The 16,976-nt window shown below is 39.5% G+C and overlaps 4 protein-coding genes and 1 non-coding gene across 6 annotated transcripts; 3 read left to right on the top strand and 2 right to left on the bottom strand.

Annotated features, from left to right (window-relative positions):
* Window positions 1–467: 467 nt before the first annotated feature.
* Window positions 468–3,051, top strand: LOC9325100 (endoglucanase 10). The gene is made up of 6 exons (XM_002888991.2): window positions 468–1,110; window positions 1,200–1,483; window positions 1,550–1,984; window positions 2,070–2,208; window positions 2,302–2,468; window positions 2,550–3,051. The coding sequence occupies exons 1-6, from the start codon at window positions 891–893 to the stop codon at window positions 2,880–2,882; spliced, it is 1,578 nt and encodes a 525-aa protein (XP_002889037.1). The 5' UTR covers window positions 468–890; the 3' UTR covers window positions 2,883–3,051.
* A 243-nt stretch (window positions 3,052–3,294) lies between these two features.
* LOC9325099 lies at window positions 3,295–4,957 on the top strand. The gene is made up of 7 exons (XM_002888990.2): window positions 3,295–3,460; window positions 3,668–3,791; window positions 4,010–4,161; window positions 4,250–4,359; window positions 4,443–4,528; window positions 4,622–4,726; window positions 4,802–4,957. The coding sequence occupies exons 2-7, from the start codon at window positions 3,682–3,684 to the stop codon at window positions 4,827–4,829; spliced, it is 591 nt and encodes a 196-aa protein (XP_002889036.1). The 5' UTR covers window positions 3,295–3,460; window positions 3,668–3,681; the 3' UTR covers window positions 4,830–4,957.
* A 103-nt stretch (window positions 4,958–5,060) lies between these two features.
* Window positions 5,061–12,099, bottom strand: LOC110231107 (5'-3' exoribonuclease 3). Of its 2 annotated transcripts, XM_021035967.1 has the most exons (24): window positions 11,724–12,049; window positions 11,490–11,592; window positions 11,333–11,409; window positions 10,925–11,116; window positions 10,702–10,821; window positions 10,528–10,590; window positions 10,175–10,324; window positions 9,901–10,065; window positions 9,611–9,688; window positions 9,416–9,502; window positions 8,651–8,911; window positions 8,434–8,529; window positions 8,212–8,307; window positions 8,056–8,126; window positions 7,619–7,747; window positions 7,453–7,529; window positions 7,318–7,358; window positions 7,159–7,233; window positions 6,907–7,064; window positions 6,664–6,768; window positions 6,502–6,577; window positions 6,208–6,347; window positions 5,336–5,917; window positions 5,061–5,255 (listed from the first exon to the last, which is right to left on the bottom strand). In XM_021035967.1, the coding sequence occupies exons 1-23, from the start codon at window positions 11,925–11,927 to the stop codon at window positions 5,344–5,346; spliced, it is 3,138 nt and encodes a 1,045-aa protein (XP_020891626.1). In that variant the 5' UTR covers window positions 11,928–12,049; the 3' UTR covers window positions 5,061–5,255; window positions 5,336–5,343. The 2 variants fall into 2 exon arrangements, with proteins under 2 accessions (XP_020891626.1, XP_020891625.1); XM_021035966.1 differs by having other exon boundaries at window positions 5,061–5,917; window positions 11,724–12,099.
* Window positions 12,100–12,184: 85 nt separating this feature from the next.
* TRNAE-CUC lies at window positions 12,185–12,257 on the bottom strand. Its single transcript has one exon. It is a non-coding gene; the product is annotated as a tRNA-Glu (tRNA).
* A 737-nt stretch (window positions 12,258–12,994) lies between these two features.
* On the top strand, window positions 12,995–16,779 carry LOC9323671 (probable LRR receptor-like serine/threonine-protein kinase At4g36180). The gene has a single exon (XM_002888989.2). It carries the CDS (start codon window positions 13,228–13,230, stop codon window positions 16,651–16,653), a length of 3,426 nt encoding a protein of 1,141 aa, XP_002889035.1. The 5' UTR covers window positions 12,995–13,227; the 3' UTR covers window positions 16,654–16,779.
* The last annotated feature ends 197 nt before the right edge of the window (window positions 16,780–16,976 follow it).

Genomic DNA, 16,976 nt, shown 5'->3' with positions numbered 1-16,976 from the left:
GAGAGACTTTACACCTGACACTGATTAAAATGACGTAACACCTACAGGTTAAAGCAAATTTAACCCGAATTAAACCCGAATTTGATACAAGAAATTAGGTCATCATCAAGCGACTTGAGCTCAAAATCTAAAGAAACTAATCGAATTTGAGTACCCAAATTGAACGAAATCAAATGCTTTGAAAAGCCCAGGCCCATAGTCTATTTTTTTTCTTTAATATTATTTACTTATTTAGTCTTCATTTGCGTAATGGATCGAAGCCTGGCTTGATAAGATAATGGCAACAAAAGTGAAGCACCACTAGCCCAATTGTTCCTTAACTTGTAGAATTTGTTGTTCCAATAAATAAAAATAATTATTCAATTTTATATTTTGAGCTACAAACTTTTATCATATTATAATTAGATATTATTAATGTGTACAAGTAAAATGAATAATATAGGGACCGACAGTTGTGACAGTGACAGTGACCAGAGTTGGACTCGGCTTAATTGCTTAAATTATTGGGTATTTAAAGGGGTATTTCGGTAGTTTCCTCTTACATGTAATGATAATTCACCCTTGATTTGTATATAAAACAAAATCATTTTCAAAAAAATAAAAGGAAAAATCCTAAAGGAGAGGAAAAAATAGATCTGAAATCCCGCTTGATACTCCACCGACTTTTAAACTGGGATTTGATTTAGTGTTAGTGACTCCTCTCTCCACCTTCCTTTGATTCAACCTATCACTTGCTTCTCCATCTTCATCAACAAAAATACGAATCCATCTCTCAATCTTAGATCCGGGAAGCTACTTTCTCTTCTCCGATCGGTGAATGCAGTTACATTGACCTCCGATCTAACCAAGCTCTTGTGGTTTCTTACTCTCTACCTCGTGGAATTCGAAAAATGGGGGAGAAATCCAAGTCAAGAGGTTGGTGCGGTTGGTTTATCGCGATTATTGTGCTAGCTTCTGTTGTCCTCGCCGTCGTTTACACTGTCAAATTGAGAATGAAGAAATCCGGTGACGATGGTGGTGGTGGTCCCGTTCCTGGACCTCCCGGCGCCATTGATAAGAAATACGCCGACGCTCTCAAGCTCGCTTTGCAGTTCTTCGATATCCAGAAATGTAATCATCATTCCTTTGCTTCAATCTTTCTAATCTTGGATGTCTCCACTGATTTCGTGTGATTTGATTCATAATGATTGTGCTTGTAGCTGGTAAATTGGCGAACAATAAGATATCTTGGAGAGGAGATTCAGGTCTTAAAGATGGAAGTGAAGCCAATCTTGATCTTTCCAAGGGTTTATATGATGCTGGAGATCATATTAAGTTTGGTTTTCCAATGGCTTTCACTGCTACAGTTTTGTCATGGTCGATTCTTGAGTATGGTGATCAAATGAATGTAGTGAACCAATTGGATCCTGCTAAAGACTCGCTCCGGTGGACCACTGACTATCTTATCAAAGCTCATCCTTCTGATAATGTCCTCTATATTCAGGTTTGGACTTCAAATCATTCATGATTCTCTCTTGTTAGTGTTGTGATGATTTATGTTTGATGTTAGGTGGGAGATCCGAAAGTAGATCATCCATGCTGGGAGAGACCAGAGGATATGAAAGAGAAGAGACCACTCACTAAAATTGATGCAGATACTCCAGGGACAGAGGTTGCTGCGGAAACTGCTGCAGCTATGGCTTCAGCATCTTTGGTTTTTAAGGATAGTGATCCTCAATATTCAGCAACGCTACTGAAGCATGCGAAGCAGTTGTTTGATTTTGCAGAAACTAAGAGAGGCTCTTACAGTGTTAACATTCCAGAGGTTCAGAAGTTTTACAATTCGACGGGATATGGGGATGAGCTACTATGGGCAGCTAGTTGGTTGTATCATGCAACAGAGGACAAAACTTACCTTGATTATGTGTCTAATCATGGAAAAGAATTTGCTAGTTTTGGAAATCCAACTTGGTTTAGTTGGGACAACAAGCTTGCAGGAACACAGGTTAGTTTGGAAGAAGAAGAAACTGTTGATGCATTTCTGTGTATATTTTTCTTCGGAGAACATTTATGCTTCTCAATCATTGCAGGTACTATTATCAAGATTACTCTTCTTTAAAAAAGATTTATCAGGAAGCAAGGGACTTGGAAATTACAGGAACACAGCTAAAGCTGTCATGTGTGGACTTCTACCAAAGTCTCCAACAGCTACAGCTAGTAGAACAAACGGTAATCTCACTTTATTATCGCGTAGAAGATAAAGCCTCTTTCACTTAATTTCTTATAATAAGGCTTGGATCTTTTAAATCTCTTGTTCAATAGGTGGTCTTATATGGGTTAGTGAATGGAACTCGATGCAACAATCCGTTTCCTCAGCATTCTTAGCCTCGCTTTTCAGTGATTACATGCTCACTTCCCGTATCCATAAAATATCATGCGACGGGAAAATCTTCAAAGCAACAGAGCTCAGAGATTTCGCCAAATCGCAGGTAACAAGAACAAAACATGAAAATCTGTAGACAACAAAACCAAACTAGTCAAAGAAGACTCACTAGAGTTTCTTCCTGCAGGCTGATTACATGCTGGGGAAGAATCCGCTGGGAACAAGCTTCGTGGTGGGTTATGGAGACAAATACCCACAATTTGTGCATCATAGAGGAGCTTCGATTCCGGCAGATGCAACCACGGGTTGCTTAGATGGATTCAAATGGTTTAACTCAACGAAACCAAACCCAAACATAGCATATGGTGCACTCGTAGGTGGGCCTTTCTTCAACGAGACGTTCACTGACTCACGAGAGAACCCGATGCAGAACGAACCAACCACTTACAACAATGCACTCCTCGTTGGTCTCTTGTCTAGTCTTGTCACTACATCTTCTGCTTTACAATCGTTGAAGTGAGCCCTTTTTTTGTGCCTTTTATTGGAATCACATTGCTTCATTTTTATTTGTAATTTTTTTTTTAAATTCGTGTGTGTGTAATCACGTTGTGTATTGCTTGATATGTTGATGAGTGTTAAAAAAACAATTATCCAAAATTTAGTGCTCTAAGAATCCAAAAATTTAAATCCGTATGTGTGTATTCATTTTTATTAGTGCTCTAAGAATCCAAAATTTAGAAGGAAACATAGACTAATCAAATAAAATAAAAATTACAAAACACACCATACTTATAGGTAACAACACATTGATGCAACGAAAAATAAAAAATTAATGTTGCAATCGGTATGAAACAGAAATACAGTCCGGTAAGATTCTTAAAAACCAAACTGTCCTGACTTTGTTTGGTCTGAAAACCGGAAAATGTCGGTAAGATTAACGAACCGGGTATTTGGGTTTTGACCTTAAACCCTTTGTCGCGTGAGGAAACCCTAGTCTCCTTAGACGACGAAGGCATCTTCTTCTTCGTCTTCGATTGCTCTGCTCAGGATCAAAAATCGTCGGTTTAGTTCTCCGGTTACAAGTTTTGTCCCTGCAAGGTGAGATTCTTTTCTATGTCATCCTCTGCTCGAGACTTCAAATTCTGTGTTTAGATTCAATTTCGTAGAGTTCGACGTTTCATGGAGTCCAGTTTTGATTTGAGACTTAAGGCTTATGTTCAGTTGGAAACCCTAAGCTCATTCTTAAAAGATAAAACCCGCCGCTATATAAATTCTCAGAATTGAAGCTTTTTTTTGTATGAACAGGAATTGGATCTTCAATGGAGGGGTTAAAGCTATCAGAAGCGGAATTGATGATTTATATTCATCCTTCGAAAAGCAGAAACGTTTTTCAGGCGATTTGTCGAGAGCTCAGTTCTCTTCTATTCCAGTTCGTTCTTTTTCTTCTCTTCTTTTTTTTTTACTTTCTTAAAGCTTTCTTCTTTGGGATCAAGTTTCGATTTTTAGGTTGTGATTCTTAAAGTTTATAGGTTACAAGAACTCACTGTTGCTAATAGCGGTTTATCGAATCGAGCTTTCTGGATGCAATGTTTGTTGGTGGTACTTTGGTTTTCTTATAATTTTTGTGTATCAATCTTTGTTCTGAAGGTATAATGAAACCTTTGATGGCGTTCTACTGGCTTATGATGCTACTGTCAAAAGCAAACAAGCTAAAATCCTTGCAGGACTTCATCCTTACTTTGGCGTCAGAGTTAACACTAGACTACTCCTTTTTGATCCTAAGCCCAAAAGTTTTGTAGGTAAGTTCTCAACTAAAGTTTCTTGCTAGTGATCTAATGTGTTTGAAGCAATGCTGGTTGGTTAATTTCTCTTGTTTGTTCTATGCAGAAGGGAAAATTGTGAAGATTTCTCCAGAGTCAATCCATGTTATTGTTCTTGGCTTTTCTGCTGCAGTCATTACAGACGTTGATATCCGGGAAGAGTTCAAGTACAGAGTGGTATGTATGATTTATAGGTCTTGAACGTACTTATTGCTGTCTTCCAACTTGTGAAAACGGACTTTAACCTTTTCTCTATTCAGAGAGATGGTGAAGGTTCTTTCGTGAGCAGATCGCATAAACGGCATGCACTAAAGCTTGGAACTATGTTGCGCCTTCAAGTCCAAAGGTAAAACATGTAGCTTCTCTGCTCTACTGTTTTTTTTTTTTTTTTTTTTTTTATATTAGAATTCTAGGTAACTGAATCGAGATAATTCTGCAGTTTTGATGAAGAGGTAATGCATATAGCTGGATCTCTACTTCCCGAAAACACAGGATGCGTTAAGTGGCTCGAAAATAAGTCTGAGGAAGCTTTGCATACGGATAGGTTAGTTAATTTGTACACTACCTTTAACTCTCTAATCATCATCTTTTAAAAAGAAAACTCTATTTTTATTTACAGGGATCATAAAAGGAGGAAAATCGCCTGAGGAATTATGAAAATACAAAACAATAGATTGAAATGAAGATAAACAGCTATGCTGAATTTTTGTTGTATCAGATCCTGTGATATTAACTCTTTTTATCATTAAACTATTGTCCTATGTCACCTTTCATTTTTGAATCTGAATGTTCTTTAAATTAAAATCAAAATGTAACAAGAAGTTTTGAAGATATGACAGAAGCCTTTTGCAGAAAGATAAAACCAGTAAATAAGCAGATGTGTTATATAGTTTAACCGAATAAAACCAAACAATCGTTTAAAAACAAGGTACAATACAAAGCATCTGTATATAAATGATACACCAAATGATGATAAATAAAAATGTCGAAAAGGGTATGGAACACTTATGTAACCTATAGTTTCTCCCAGCTGCTCTTATTCCCATTAAGCTAAGACCAAGAGCCGCCCAATTCTAATGATACAACAAACATATGAAACGAGTTCAACTACACCTGATGATTGATACGGTTAGGAGAGAGTCAGGAGTAGTACCATTGTGCTCAATATCGATGTCTAGGACGCAATGCGGTAAACGAATTCCCGCCTTGATCATGATGATGACTTCCTCTTCCTCTTCTTCCTCCTCCTGCTCCTCTGCGGTCGCGGTCACCACCTTGTTGATGATTATGCTGACCACCATACCCTCGTGGGTTATTATGCTCGGACCCACCTTGACCATGCCATTGTTGTTGTTGTTGTTGTTGTTGTTGATGTTGATTACCAGAATACCCCCCTCCTCTAGAGTCATGGTGACCTCCCCGTGATTGGCTCTGGTAAGGCTCTGATGGGAATCTCCCACTGGGTCCACGAGGTTGGTACCCGCCTCGGCTTTGGTAAGGAGGCGGCTGAGCATAGCCTTGCGCGCCATGTGGAGCAATATAGCCACCATGTTGGTAAGGAATTGGTGGAACATACTGCGGAGGATTGTAGCCATAACCAGGAGGATGCTGAGCATGCACATCTGTTGGTGTCTGATATCCATATCGGTCTGTTCCCATCTGTAAGCTGTTAGAGACAAGACGATGTGCTGCGTCTCCCAGATGCCTCCCAGATACACTTCCAGGTGGGTTTTGCCTAAAGAATTGAGGAGAAAAGAAAATAGCAACTTTGATATTAGACACTACCAATTTAATTCAAGATTAGGTTAACTGTTGGAGGTTGGTTTCTTATTAATCAAATAGAGACCCTTATATAGTTCTTCATACAATTTAATCATAACCCTAATGCATAAAAGAAAACACTTTAACAGAAAAACGAAAATAAGAAAACCAAATTCATACGGTAAAACACCAAAACTAATTAATTAAGACGTCATAACCGTGGCCTAATCAACCTAACCATAGTATGTTTGATGATTTTATTACCTCCCCTGATTATTATGCATCCCATGATTATTATGCATCCCGTGATTATTATGCATCCCGTGATTATTATGCATCGGTCTCCTTCCGTTTTCCTCATGCCACAGAGCAGGTGGGGGTTTCAAGTCCCCTATGTCCACAATCTGAACAGACAAGAGAAAACAACCAACTTAAGCTACCAAGACGATTTATCCATAGAGATCACTCAAAATAAGTTCTTCTTGAGCAATGACTAGCTAAACCATTAAAAGTCCATAGGGATGACATTCACAGACAAGACAAAGTGGTATCATTTACCTTCTTAGGGAAGATAACACCAGGAGGAGGCCTGGTTATGTGTTCATGTGCATCTGGAAGTCTATAAATACAACATCTGAAAAGCAACGAAATTAAATCAGTATTGTATGTTTAATCAATTTAAGCTCCGAACATTTTTGAAAACTAGGCCCGTTATCTCACATGACTTGGTTGGTCAAGATGTCCTCCATACCCTCCATTGGGGACCTAAATATAGGCGGGTGAGTCTCCCCTGAACACGGAGTCAAGTAGCCATTCATACCATCACTGCAAGTAGTTCTAAGAACATCAGGAAACAGATTTGAAATTTGTTGGCCTCAGTGAGATATCCAATTGACCAGCTTATTTCATACTCATCCACCATGAAATCATAAAACAAAACAAATAGAGTTACGTTTTACAAACCTGAGCTCAGGTTTGATCTTAACCTTAAAGTCTACTCTCTCCCTGGCACTTAATTGCCGACAGTGATTGTCAAGTGAAAAGATGAGTTCAGCCAGGCGATGCGACGTTGCTATGAAAAGCATATCACACATTCTGCTGTTTCTACGCTTCTCTTCATCCTGCAGATTGGATAAAGAATACTTAAAAATCCATCTTTTTGGAAGCACACATCTTGATGTGAAGGAAATCATAATAGATGCAGGAATGACGTACCGTCAATGTAAATTCCACTTCGGAAACAGCTTCTAGTAGGCGCTTTTCATCAATGAAAGGCAGCTTAGCAATACCCTTTGATGAAAAAGTAAAATCCGTTAATATAGTGATTGTGTTTCTTTAACATAAGGAAAAGATAAAGAAAGACAGAGAGGCTACCTGCCATGAAAAACGCTTTCCATTCATGTCGACTTCAAAATCTAAAATAACAATAGAAAGCGATGCAGATATAATTCGTTACAACAATTACCACTCAGAAAAAGATGGAATCTTTACTAGGAAAGGAAGCACTACCAGTTGGGTAAAAATCAATGATAGGAGAGTTGGGATCTGTCATCAAGGTCCTGTACCGCTCTGGAAGTGCATGCGCACTGACCAAATGAAGTAACGATTAATAGATATCCCAAAGAGAGGGAACAATAATGTAGACCTTTTAAATAAAAAGCATTAATGTAACTACCTTGCAGCTGGGAACACCCCAAGGAGTTGATTGAAAGGCTTAAAAGGAGTTCCTAATTCGAACTTAATATCCAGCCCTCCCAAGTCTTTCAGATCAGAAGCAAATGGTGCATAATGGTAGGGATAAAACCTGTAACAGCAAAGGACAATTATATCAGATGTGACAGCTAAAACCTCTCACAGTAGATGAAGACCTACGAATCTAAAAAGCAAATAGTGTCTAAAACCAAGATATAGATATAACATAGTAAACCCTATCAGACCAAGAATTAATATATAAATTCTTCTAAAAAAACACAAACAAGCAAAAATTTATAGCACTTCAAATGAAAAGCTTACAACATAAATAAAAATAGAGCACACTAAAGAAAGTAATCCAAACGGATCAGTAGGTGAAGTTGTTCAGTAAAAAAGAAATATCAAAGTGTAGGAACTCACCACTGCCAGGAACAAACACCTTCCATATAGTAATGCATGACCCAACAAAGGCCTTCTGTGTACTTCAAAACCTGTAAAAAAGAATGTTTCACAAATTAGAAGGATATCTCCAAGAGTGGTACAAAAACTTGCATTATATATCATTCTCAAACTTACAACATCCTTCCGCACTCTTTCCATTTCTTCGGGGGTTACTACTGAAAACTTCTCTTCATAATATCTTTCTCTCCATCCAGGTTCCCCTAGCTTCACCTATGCAAATGGAAACCACTTTCAGAAATGAAGGGAAATCCCAAGATTGACTAACAATCAAAGGGTAACTGAAAACCAAAGAAAATCCCAATAATGTAAATCTAATCATAATCCGCTAGAAAGAACCTTATCCTCTTCAGTAGTATCCGAGTTGAACGCATCTGATTTCTCACGAATTAACTCCTTGAGCTTTGTCTTTAGCTCTTCTTTGTTCTCTTGTTCCTGAAATAAAAAGTAAATAAATTAAAATGATTGTTCACTTATATAAGGTCATCCACTCTCAATTACACAGTGAAAAAGGAGTTAAAATCACATAATGCCTCTCCAGGACAGGAATGCATACATCAGATTCGAGACTGTTCTCGACGTCAACAATAGCAGCACCAACACTGGATCCTGAAGATAAACGTCGAACTTTTTGATGCGGAGCAGACCTTCCATCATTAGACTGAAAGGGTGAAGGTGTAGGAGCCGAAGCAAGTCGAGAACCACTAAATCGTGCAACAGCAACCAGAGAGTCTGGTTGAACTGTCGGAGCTGCATCATCCATTCTTCTTGACTGAGCTTTATCTGCTTTATCTCGTTTTACTCTTTCCGCTTGCTTCTGATATAAACCAGAGTAAAAAGGACCATTAATACATCACTACAGAAATATTAGTTCTAACAATATCTGTCAAGATACTAACACAATGTGGAACCATTTAAATGGATCAAGTTACAGTGTCACCACTTATGTGCAGAGGATTCCAGCAGGTTTTATCAGGTCAAGGGTTTCCAAATGACCATAATGCAGCAATAAATATACTTGCATAGCAAACAAGATTCAAATACACTCTACCAAACGTGAGGATACACATGGACCCCGATATAGTTTCCATTAAAATCCAATTAAATTAAATTTACAAGACTATGGTGAAGTATTAATATCTCTGCAAGCTCTACTCAAAATTTATAAACTTAAGATAGGTTACAAACCAAGTGGGAAAAGGGAAATGTCGTGTCAGTGACATATAATCAGATATATTAATAGCAGATAAATAGCTACTCAGGTAATGTCCCTCACTTCAAGGCCAAAAAAAAGTGTCGTTTTCTAAAAAAATCGATGTACCTGATGTTGCTTGGCTCTTTTCTGAAATATCTTATCTTCGTACGATCCAACAGCTTGAATAAACTGTTCCACCCTCTTTAAATTTGGCTGGAGAGGATAGCAGTAAAAGATGAAGTCAAAACCATGTCACCTAAGGGTAAATTGGAAAAGGAAAGATTTGAGTAAACTAGTCCAATATGAACAGAGAACAAGTACCTTGCACCCATCAGTTAAATAGCCGTCAAGTGACCGAAATTCCTTCTTGTAAACAGCCATAAGCAAGTTGATAGCACCCTGAAGAAATGAAGAATTACAGCAACGTTTCATCAAAAAGTAATTTAGAATGTGTTGTAAGATATGTCAAGTTCTTAACATAGAATAGATAACGGAATTTAGACATTAAACTGACACCACCAATTCTAACGTATCTAATCATACTAGGGCATCCCTTGAAGGTTCTTTAAACGAACAATTCATAATGAAATCCAAATCCAGGCAGCACAAACCTCTCGAATCTCTAATGTCGGCATATGTGGTAAGAAGTCATTGCCCACAAAGAAACATATGAAGATAAAATCATCAACAATGCGCTCTAGATCAATCTCAAATGGTGGGTTGGGAATCCTCATTTCTAACTCCAGGTATTCTCTAAGAATCCAGATATGGAGAAACTGACAAAAAGAAACATAGATATGAGACTTGACAATAATATCACGCTTAAAGATTGTATCTCAAGAACCTGCTGATCGTATGTTATAAACTTGGTCATGAATTTTCAACCTGATATGGCTTTTTGACAAAATCATTTCCATCGCCTTTCTCATCAAATTCTCCTGCCCTCTTCTTTGCTTTTCCTTCACAATTTGCAGCCATATGGCCCATTTGACCACACAAGAAGCATCTATCCTGCTGTCCAGGAGTGTAGACCACCTAAATCGTGGGATGAAAATTTAGAATTCAGCTTAGTTATCCAGGAAGAAAAAAGAAATTGAAGATTTTACTCCAGTTATTTCCTCCGCTTCTTTTTTACTACTCACTTTTGTTATTATTTCAGAAGGAAATACATATATAAAAACAAAGCCCTTAAACACAGAATTGAATACAAAAAACATGCGGAGAAGTAAATAAAAAACCTCTCGAAGAATTGAAAAATGAACTTCATGGGTGGCCAAGCCCAACATAATCAGGTCAGCGTCCTGTCAAAGAAAGTAGGTCAAAATGAGCCTCATAACTTAATAACACACTGGAAAGTGAAGGCGAATAAAAGATATAAGTAATTAAGACCCCAGGATCATGAAGAAACATACCAGTCCATACAAGCAATGCCGAGTGTTTGGGTCAAAACCAGGAAGATTTCTTTGAAGACGAATGTATGACATGATTTTATGCTCCCCTTCACCTGGAACATTTGCGTCTGAAAGGATAACCTTCGTAGTTCAACAGTTACGTGCAAAATTAGTCACAAACTCAATCCAATACGTAAATCTGCATAACTGTGTGAAGTAAGAACTAATAGAGAATCACAAATACCTTGATATTTTTCCAACCAACATCATGATTAAGTCTAAGGTGTACATAATATTGCAGCGCTATAGACAGAACACCCATGAATTCTGTTCCAGGTGTAATAACATTAGAATCAAACACTTGAGAGTCCACTTTAGGGGGGAGTCTTCTACCCTCCCTCTCAAACTCCTCTCGCAGCCGTTCTTCTTCAGCAGCCTGTAAGATTAACAATGTCAACAGATTTCCATTGAAAAGGTAGGAGACTCGTTAACAAAATGAAAAAAAAAGAAACACGTAAGGAAACGAAATCAAGAACACAACAATCATTAGAAGCATATGTCTAGATGAATTTAAATAGCAAAATAAAGTTTTTCTGGCTGAGGAACTACACAGTAGAAACCCCATGCCAGTATGGGGTAAAAAAGAACATACTGCATCCGATGCATCTTTGGCGGATCTAAACCGTCTAGACCGTTGTTGATTCATTTTAGCTCTTGGAGCAACACCATCTAAGACCCAAACATACAAAAGTATTAAGGTTTAAGCAAACACTTCTAAAACTTAATGTTGGCTGATAAAGAAAACTTACCAATAGCCATGTAGAGCAACTTCCGTGGCCGTACCATCACGAAAAGCCTATCAATGTAATCAAACATACACTGAAACACCTCCTCGAAGGTAGTTGGAGATGGCTGCAATAACAAACATAGCCATCAAAGAGCTGACAACAAAAACTACTAACACAAAGGTCAAATTTGAAAACCCTAATGTCTTAAATAAAACATTCAAAGTGAATGAATCAAAAATCGAAAGAAAACGTTACCCTATCTTCAGGGTGGAAACAAGGATGGATAATCCCGTTCATGTCGAGATAGAGATTATCGTATTCGAGATTGTTAGGGTTAGGTTTACTAGTATCCACCGGAATCTTGATGCCTTCGATTTCAACAGGCTCTTCCTCGATAACATCCGCCACTAACAGAGGATACTTCTCGGCCAACCACCGGTAAAACGACGGTACACCCATTCTTCAACGATCTCGAAGATATCAATCTCCGGTGACAAAGACCTACGCAGAGAGAGAGAGAGAGAGGTATAAATCAAACCAACGGTGTTTGCCGACGGCGGGTAAGGTTACGAAGTGCACATTAATTGTTTTTTTCCTTTTTTTTTGTAAGAAAGCAAATCGGATTAGTCAAGACACTAATCGGCCTTAAGACAAAAGGAAATTTGGGCTTTGTCTGAAGCCCAATAGCCCATCTAGCAAAAAATGACTAAAAAAAACTCCGTTGCCGGGACTCGAACCCGGGTCTCTCGGGTGAGAGCCGAGTATCCTGACCAGCTAGACTACAACGGAATTGTGATCATCATCAAACTAAAAAAATTAACAATATTTGACTCCAACAAGAGTACATAGAACTCGTACTTGATTAAACTAGTCTCTTTAGGCTTTATGTCTAGTTCTTGTGGTCCATCTATTCCGGCAGAAATTATGATTCTTGGATTAAAAAATCCTTTTGTTTAATTTTTCTTTGTGAGATTAGTGGTATAATAAGTCTTTCTTATACATTTGTCTACATTATCTATATGTCCCATAGTCTCAATGTGATTAATAGTGTGAGCGAAAGAATAAAACAATTGTGTTATAAAATTACAAAATCCCCTTTTGGTTTGCAGAAAGTATGGGTGAACCAGGAACCTTAACTAATTGACCTATCTGATAAACATGGAATGAAAAATATTTTGATTAATGGATTTAGATTTTTAGAAAGCATAAGCTTTGAAAATTGAAAATCAGAATAAAGCATTCATAATCTAACCATATATGAAATACTATAAGTATCCTTAGTAAGCAATGTGTACGATTTGGTAGTTTCTGATTTACCAGGCCATGAGAGATGCAGAGTTGGTCGTAACATTTGTCACAAGATTGGTAGCTACTAACATAATGCAGATACTGTCATTCACGCACATGTATAACGTACACAGAACCATATTGCATGTAAGATATTATTCTCACAAAGCTTTAATGAAATTTGTGTTGCTTGGTGAGATCATGTCCAAGAGATTAGCCTGTGCCCTTGGTCTAAAGTATAGTAGATATAGAACTAGGTAACAATTTTTGAATAATCCATACAACATTTAGTTTCTTTATATAATTTGCTTTTGGGGAACAACAAAAAATTCACACCATCCCAAGAGTTCCATATAGTGGAATCCAAAACGATGTCGTTACACTCTCCCTCCTCACGCTCCTCTCTCTTATATTATAGACGAAACAAAACTAAATCCTCTCTGCAATAAAAATCTTTCCTTTCTCCACTCTAATGGCCGCAACGGTCATTTTCTTCCTTCACTTCACCGCCGTCTTCTTCTCCAGATTCCACCATACTTCCGCCGTCTCATCAGAGATTCTAGCACTCACATCTTTCAAACTCTCACTCCATGACCCTTTAGGAGCTCTCGAATCATGGAATCAATCATCTCCATCAGCTCCATGCGACTGGCACGGCGTTTCTTGCTTCTCCGGCCGTGTCCGTGAGCTTCGTCTGCCTCGTCTTCGCCTCACCGGTCACCTCAGTCCTCGACTCGGTGAGTTGACTCAGCTCCGTAAACTCAGTCTTCACACCAACGACATAAACGGCGCCGTTCCTTCTTCTCTCTCTCGTTGTGTCTTCCTTAGAGCGCTTTATCTTCACTACAACTCCTTCTCCGGCGATTTTCCACCGGAGATACTGAATCTCAGGAATCTCCAAGTGCTCAACGTTGCTCATAACTCACTCACCGGGAATATCTCCGACGTTACAGTCTCAAAGAGTCTCCGTTACGTCGATTTATCTTCCAATGCATTATCCAGTGAGATTCCGGCGAATTTCTCGGCGGATTCATCTCTCCAGCTCATCAACCTCTCGTTCAACCGTTTTTCCGGTGAGATCCCGGCGACATTGGGGCAGCTACAAGACCTAGAGTATCTATGGCTAGACTCAAACCAGTTACAAGGTACACTACCATCTGCATTAGCCAACTGTTCGTCGCTTATACACTTCAGCGTAACCGGAAATTCACTCACCGGTCTAATTCCGGCGACTTTCGGGAAGATTCGAAGCCTCCAAGTGATTTCATTATCGGAAAATTCACTTACCGGTACAGTTCCGGCGAGTCTTGTATGTGGCTCTTCAGGTTACAATTCCTCCATGCGAATCATTCAATTGGGAGTTAATAACTTCACGAGAATAGCTAAGCCATCGTCAAACGCAGCTTGCGTGAACCCTAATTTGGAGATTCTCGACATTCACGAGAATCGCATTAATGGCGATTTTCCCGCGTGGTTGACAGATTTGACCTCTTTAGTGGTTTTGGATATATCTGGAAACGGTTTCTCCGGCGGTTTTCCGGATAAGGTTGGGAACTTTGCGGCGCTTCAGGAGCTGAGAGTGGCAAACAATTCACTCGTTGGGGAAATTCCGACGAGTATCGGAGATTGTAGATCGTTACGAGTCGTTGATTTCGAAGGAAACAGGTTCTCGGGTCAGATTCCGGGTTTTCTAAGTCAGTTAGGGAGCCTGACAACGATATCTCTTGGAAGAAACGGGTTCTCGGGTCGGATTCCGTCGGATCTTCTCAGCTTACACGGACTTGAAACATTGAATCTCAATGAAAATCATCTCACCGGAACTATACCGTCGGAGATAACGAAGCTAGCTAATCTCAGCATCCTTAATCTCAGTTTCAACAGATTCTCCGGCGAAATTCCGTCTAATGTGGGTGATCTAAAGAGCGTGAGTGTTCTAAACATAAGTGGGTGCGGGTTAACGGGTCGGATACCGGTAAGCGTAGGTGGATTAATGAAGCTTCAGGTCTTGGATTTAAGTAAACAGAGAATCTCCGGTGAATTACCTGTCGAACTCTTTGGCTTGCCCGATCTTCAAGTGGTTGCTCTTGGAAACAATGCACTTGACGGCGTTGTACCGGAAGGTTTCAGCAGCTTGGTTAGTCTTCGGTTCTTAAATCTCAGTTCCAACTTATTCTCCGGTCATATCCCAAAGAACTATGGATTTCTCAAGTCATTACAAGTGCTTTCGTTGTCTCATAATCGGATCTCCGGTTCAATCCCGCCGGAGATTGGGAATTGTACCAGTCTTGAGGTTCTTGAGCTCAGTTCAAACCGGTTAAAGGGTCACATTCCGGTTTACGTTTCTAAATTGTCTCGTCTGAGGAAACTTGATTTGGGTCACAACAGTTTTACAGGGAGTATTCCGGATCAGATTTCTAAGGATTCGTCTCTTGAATCTCTCTTGCTGAATTCGAATTCTCTATCAGGTCGAATACCGGAATCTTTTTCAAGATTGACGAACCTAACATCGTTGGATCTTTCGTCTAACAGATTGAATTCTACTATACCATCAAGTCTCTCTCGGCTTCATTCCTTGAACTACTTCAACTTATCAAGAAACAGTTTGGAAGGGCAGATTCCAGAAGTTTTAGCTGCGCGTTTCACTAACCCGTCGGTCTTTGTCAATAACCCGAGACTCTGCGGTAAACCGCTTGGTATAGAATGTCCAAACGTTCGGCGGAGAAGAAGAAGAAAGCTAATTCTACTAGTGACACTTGCAGTTGCTGGAGCTTTGTTGCTGTTACTCTGTTGTTGTGGTTATGTGTTCAGTTTATGGAGATGGCGGCACAAACTAAGATTGGGTTTGAGTCGGGACAAGAAAGGGACCCCGTCACGTACATCTAGAGCGAGTTCGGGTGGGACAAGAGGAGAAGACAACAATGGTGGGCCTAAACTTGTGATGTTCAATAACAAGATCACTTTAGCCGAAACCTTAGAAGCCACAAGACAATTCGACGAAGAAAACGTATTGAGTCGAGGAAGGTACGGGTTGGTTTTCAAGGCAACTTTTAGAGACGGGATGGTTCTATCGGTTCGTAGACTCATGGACGGCGCTTCGATAACTGACGCAACGTTCCGTAACCAAGCCGAGGCTTTAGGTAGAGTGAAGCACAAGAACATCACTGTCTTGAGAGGTTATTACTGCGGACCGCCTGATCTAAGACTTCTAGTTTACGACTACATGCCCAACGGAAACCTCTCAACTCTTTTGCAAGAAGCATCTCACCAAGACGGACACGTCTTGAACTGGCCGATGCGTCATCTCATCGCCCTCGGAATCGCTAGAGGACTCTCCTTTTTGCATTCTTTAACAATCATTCACGGGGATCTTAAACCGCAAAACGTTCTCTTTGACGCTGACTTTGAAGCGCATTTGTCAGAATTCGGGTTAGATAGATTGACGGCGTTGACTCCAGCTGAAGAACCGTCTACATCATCCACTCCCGTCGGGTCTTTAGGCTACATTGCCCCGGAAGCGGCATTAACGGGTGAACCAAGTAAAGAGAGCGACGTGTACAGCTTCGGGATCGTGTTGTTAGAGATCTTAACGGGGAAAAAGGCAGTGATGTTTACAGAGGATGAAGATATAGTGAAATGGGTGAAGAGACAGTTACAAAAAGGTCAGATCGTTGAGTTGCTTGAACCGGGTTTGTTGGAGCTTGACCCGGAAAGTTCAGAGTGGGAAGAGTTCTTGTTAGGGATTAAAGTTGGGTTGTTGTGTACCGGAGGAGACGTCGTTGATCGTCCGTCTATGGCTGATGTTGTTTTCATGCTCGAAGGGTGTAGAGTCGGTCCGGCGATTTCCTTGTCCGCCGATCCTACTTCACCTACTTCCCCAGCCGCCACCGCCGCTTCTTGAAATAGCTTTATCTTTTCACAATCATTTTTTTTTTTTTTTTTTTGGATAATTTATTTTGACTTTCATTGCGTTGTATCTTGTCACGGGTACGACAATCAAATTTTAAGTTGTCACATTTATTGCATTTTCCATGGTGGAAGGAGAGATATCAATCAGTTCAATGTGTTGTTATCTTGTGTTAATACTTAATATTGAACAATTTTTTTCCCGGGATTCTCGTTCAATAAAAATCATATTCCCTAATTTTAACAAATTCGTATGATCCGCATTTCTTCTGTTTGATTCGCTCTTCGTGATCTGTTTTCTTTATTCGGAGTTTTAGT

The sequence above is a fragment of the Arabidopsis lyrata genome (genome assembly GCF_000004255.2).
Source record: "Arabidopsis lyrata subsp. lyrata unplaced genomic scaffold ARALYscaffold_2, whole genome shotgun sequence".
Classification (NCBI taxonomy): Eukaryota; Viridiplantae; Streptophyta; class Magnoliopsida; order Brassicales; family Brassicaceae; genus Arabidopsis; species Arabidopsis lyrata.
This window is presented reverse-complemented; position numbering and strand designations above follow the sequence as displayed.

Coding starts and splice junctions, on each gene's coding strand:
- LOC9325100 (XM_002888991.2), top strand. CDS start 891: ATGGGGGAGAAATCCAAGTCAAGAGGTTGGTGCGGTTGGTTTATCGCG. Junction 1,484..1,549: donor ATAATGTCCTCTATATTCAG/GTTTGGACTTCA, acceptor GTTTGATGTTAG/GTGGGAGATCCGAAAGTAGA. Junction 1,985..2,069: donor ACAAGCTTGCAGGAACACAG/GTTAGTTTGGAA, acceptor CAATCATTGCAG/GTACTATTATCAAGATTACT.
- LOC9325099 (XM_002888990.2), top strand. CDS start 3,682: ATGGAGGGGTTAAAGCTATCAGAAGCGGAATTGATGATTTATATTCAT. Junction 3,792..4,009: donor CTCAGTTCTCTTCTATTCCA/GTTCGTTCTTTT, acceptor TTTGTTCTGAAG/GTATAATGAAACCTTTGATG. Junction 4,360..4,442: donor AAGAGTTCAAGTACAGAGTG/GTATGTATGATT, acceptor TTCTCTATTCAG/AGAGATGGTGAAGGTTCTTT.
- LOC110231107 (XM_021035966.1), bottom strand. CDS start 11,927: ATGGGTGTACCGTCGTTTTACCGGTGGTTGGCCGAGAAGTATCCTCTG. Junction 9,689..9,900: donor CGACATTAGAGATTCGAGAG/GTTTGTGCTGCC, acceptor TCATTTCTTCAG/GGTGCTATCAACTTGCTTAT. Junction 8,912..9,415: donor AAAGAGCCAAGCAACATCAG/GTACATCGATTT, acceptor GGTTTATATCAG/AAGCAAGCGGAAAGAGTAAA.
- LOC9323671 (XM_002888989.2), top strand. CDS start 13,228: ATGGCCGCAACGGTCATTTTCTTCCTTCACTTCACCGCCGTCTTCTTC.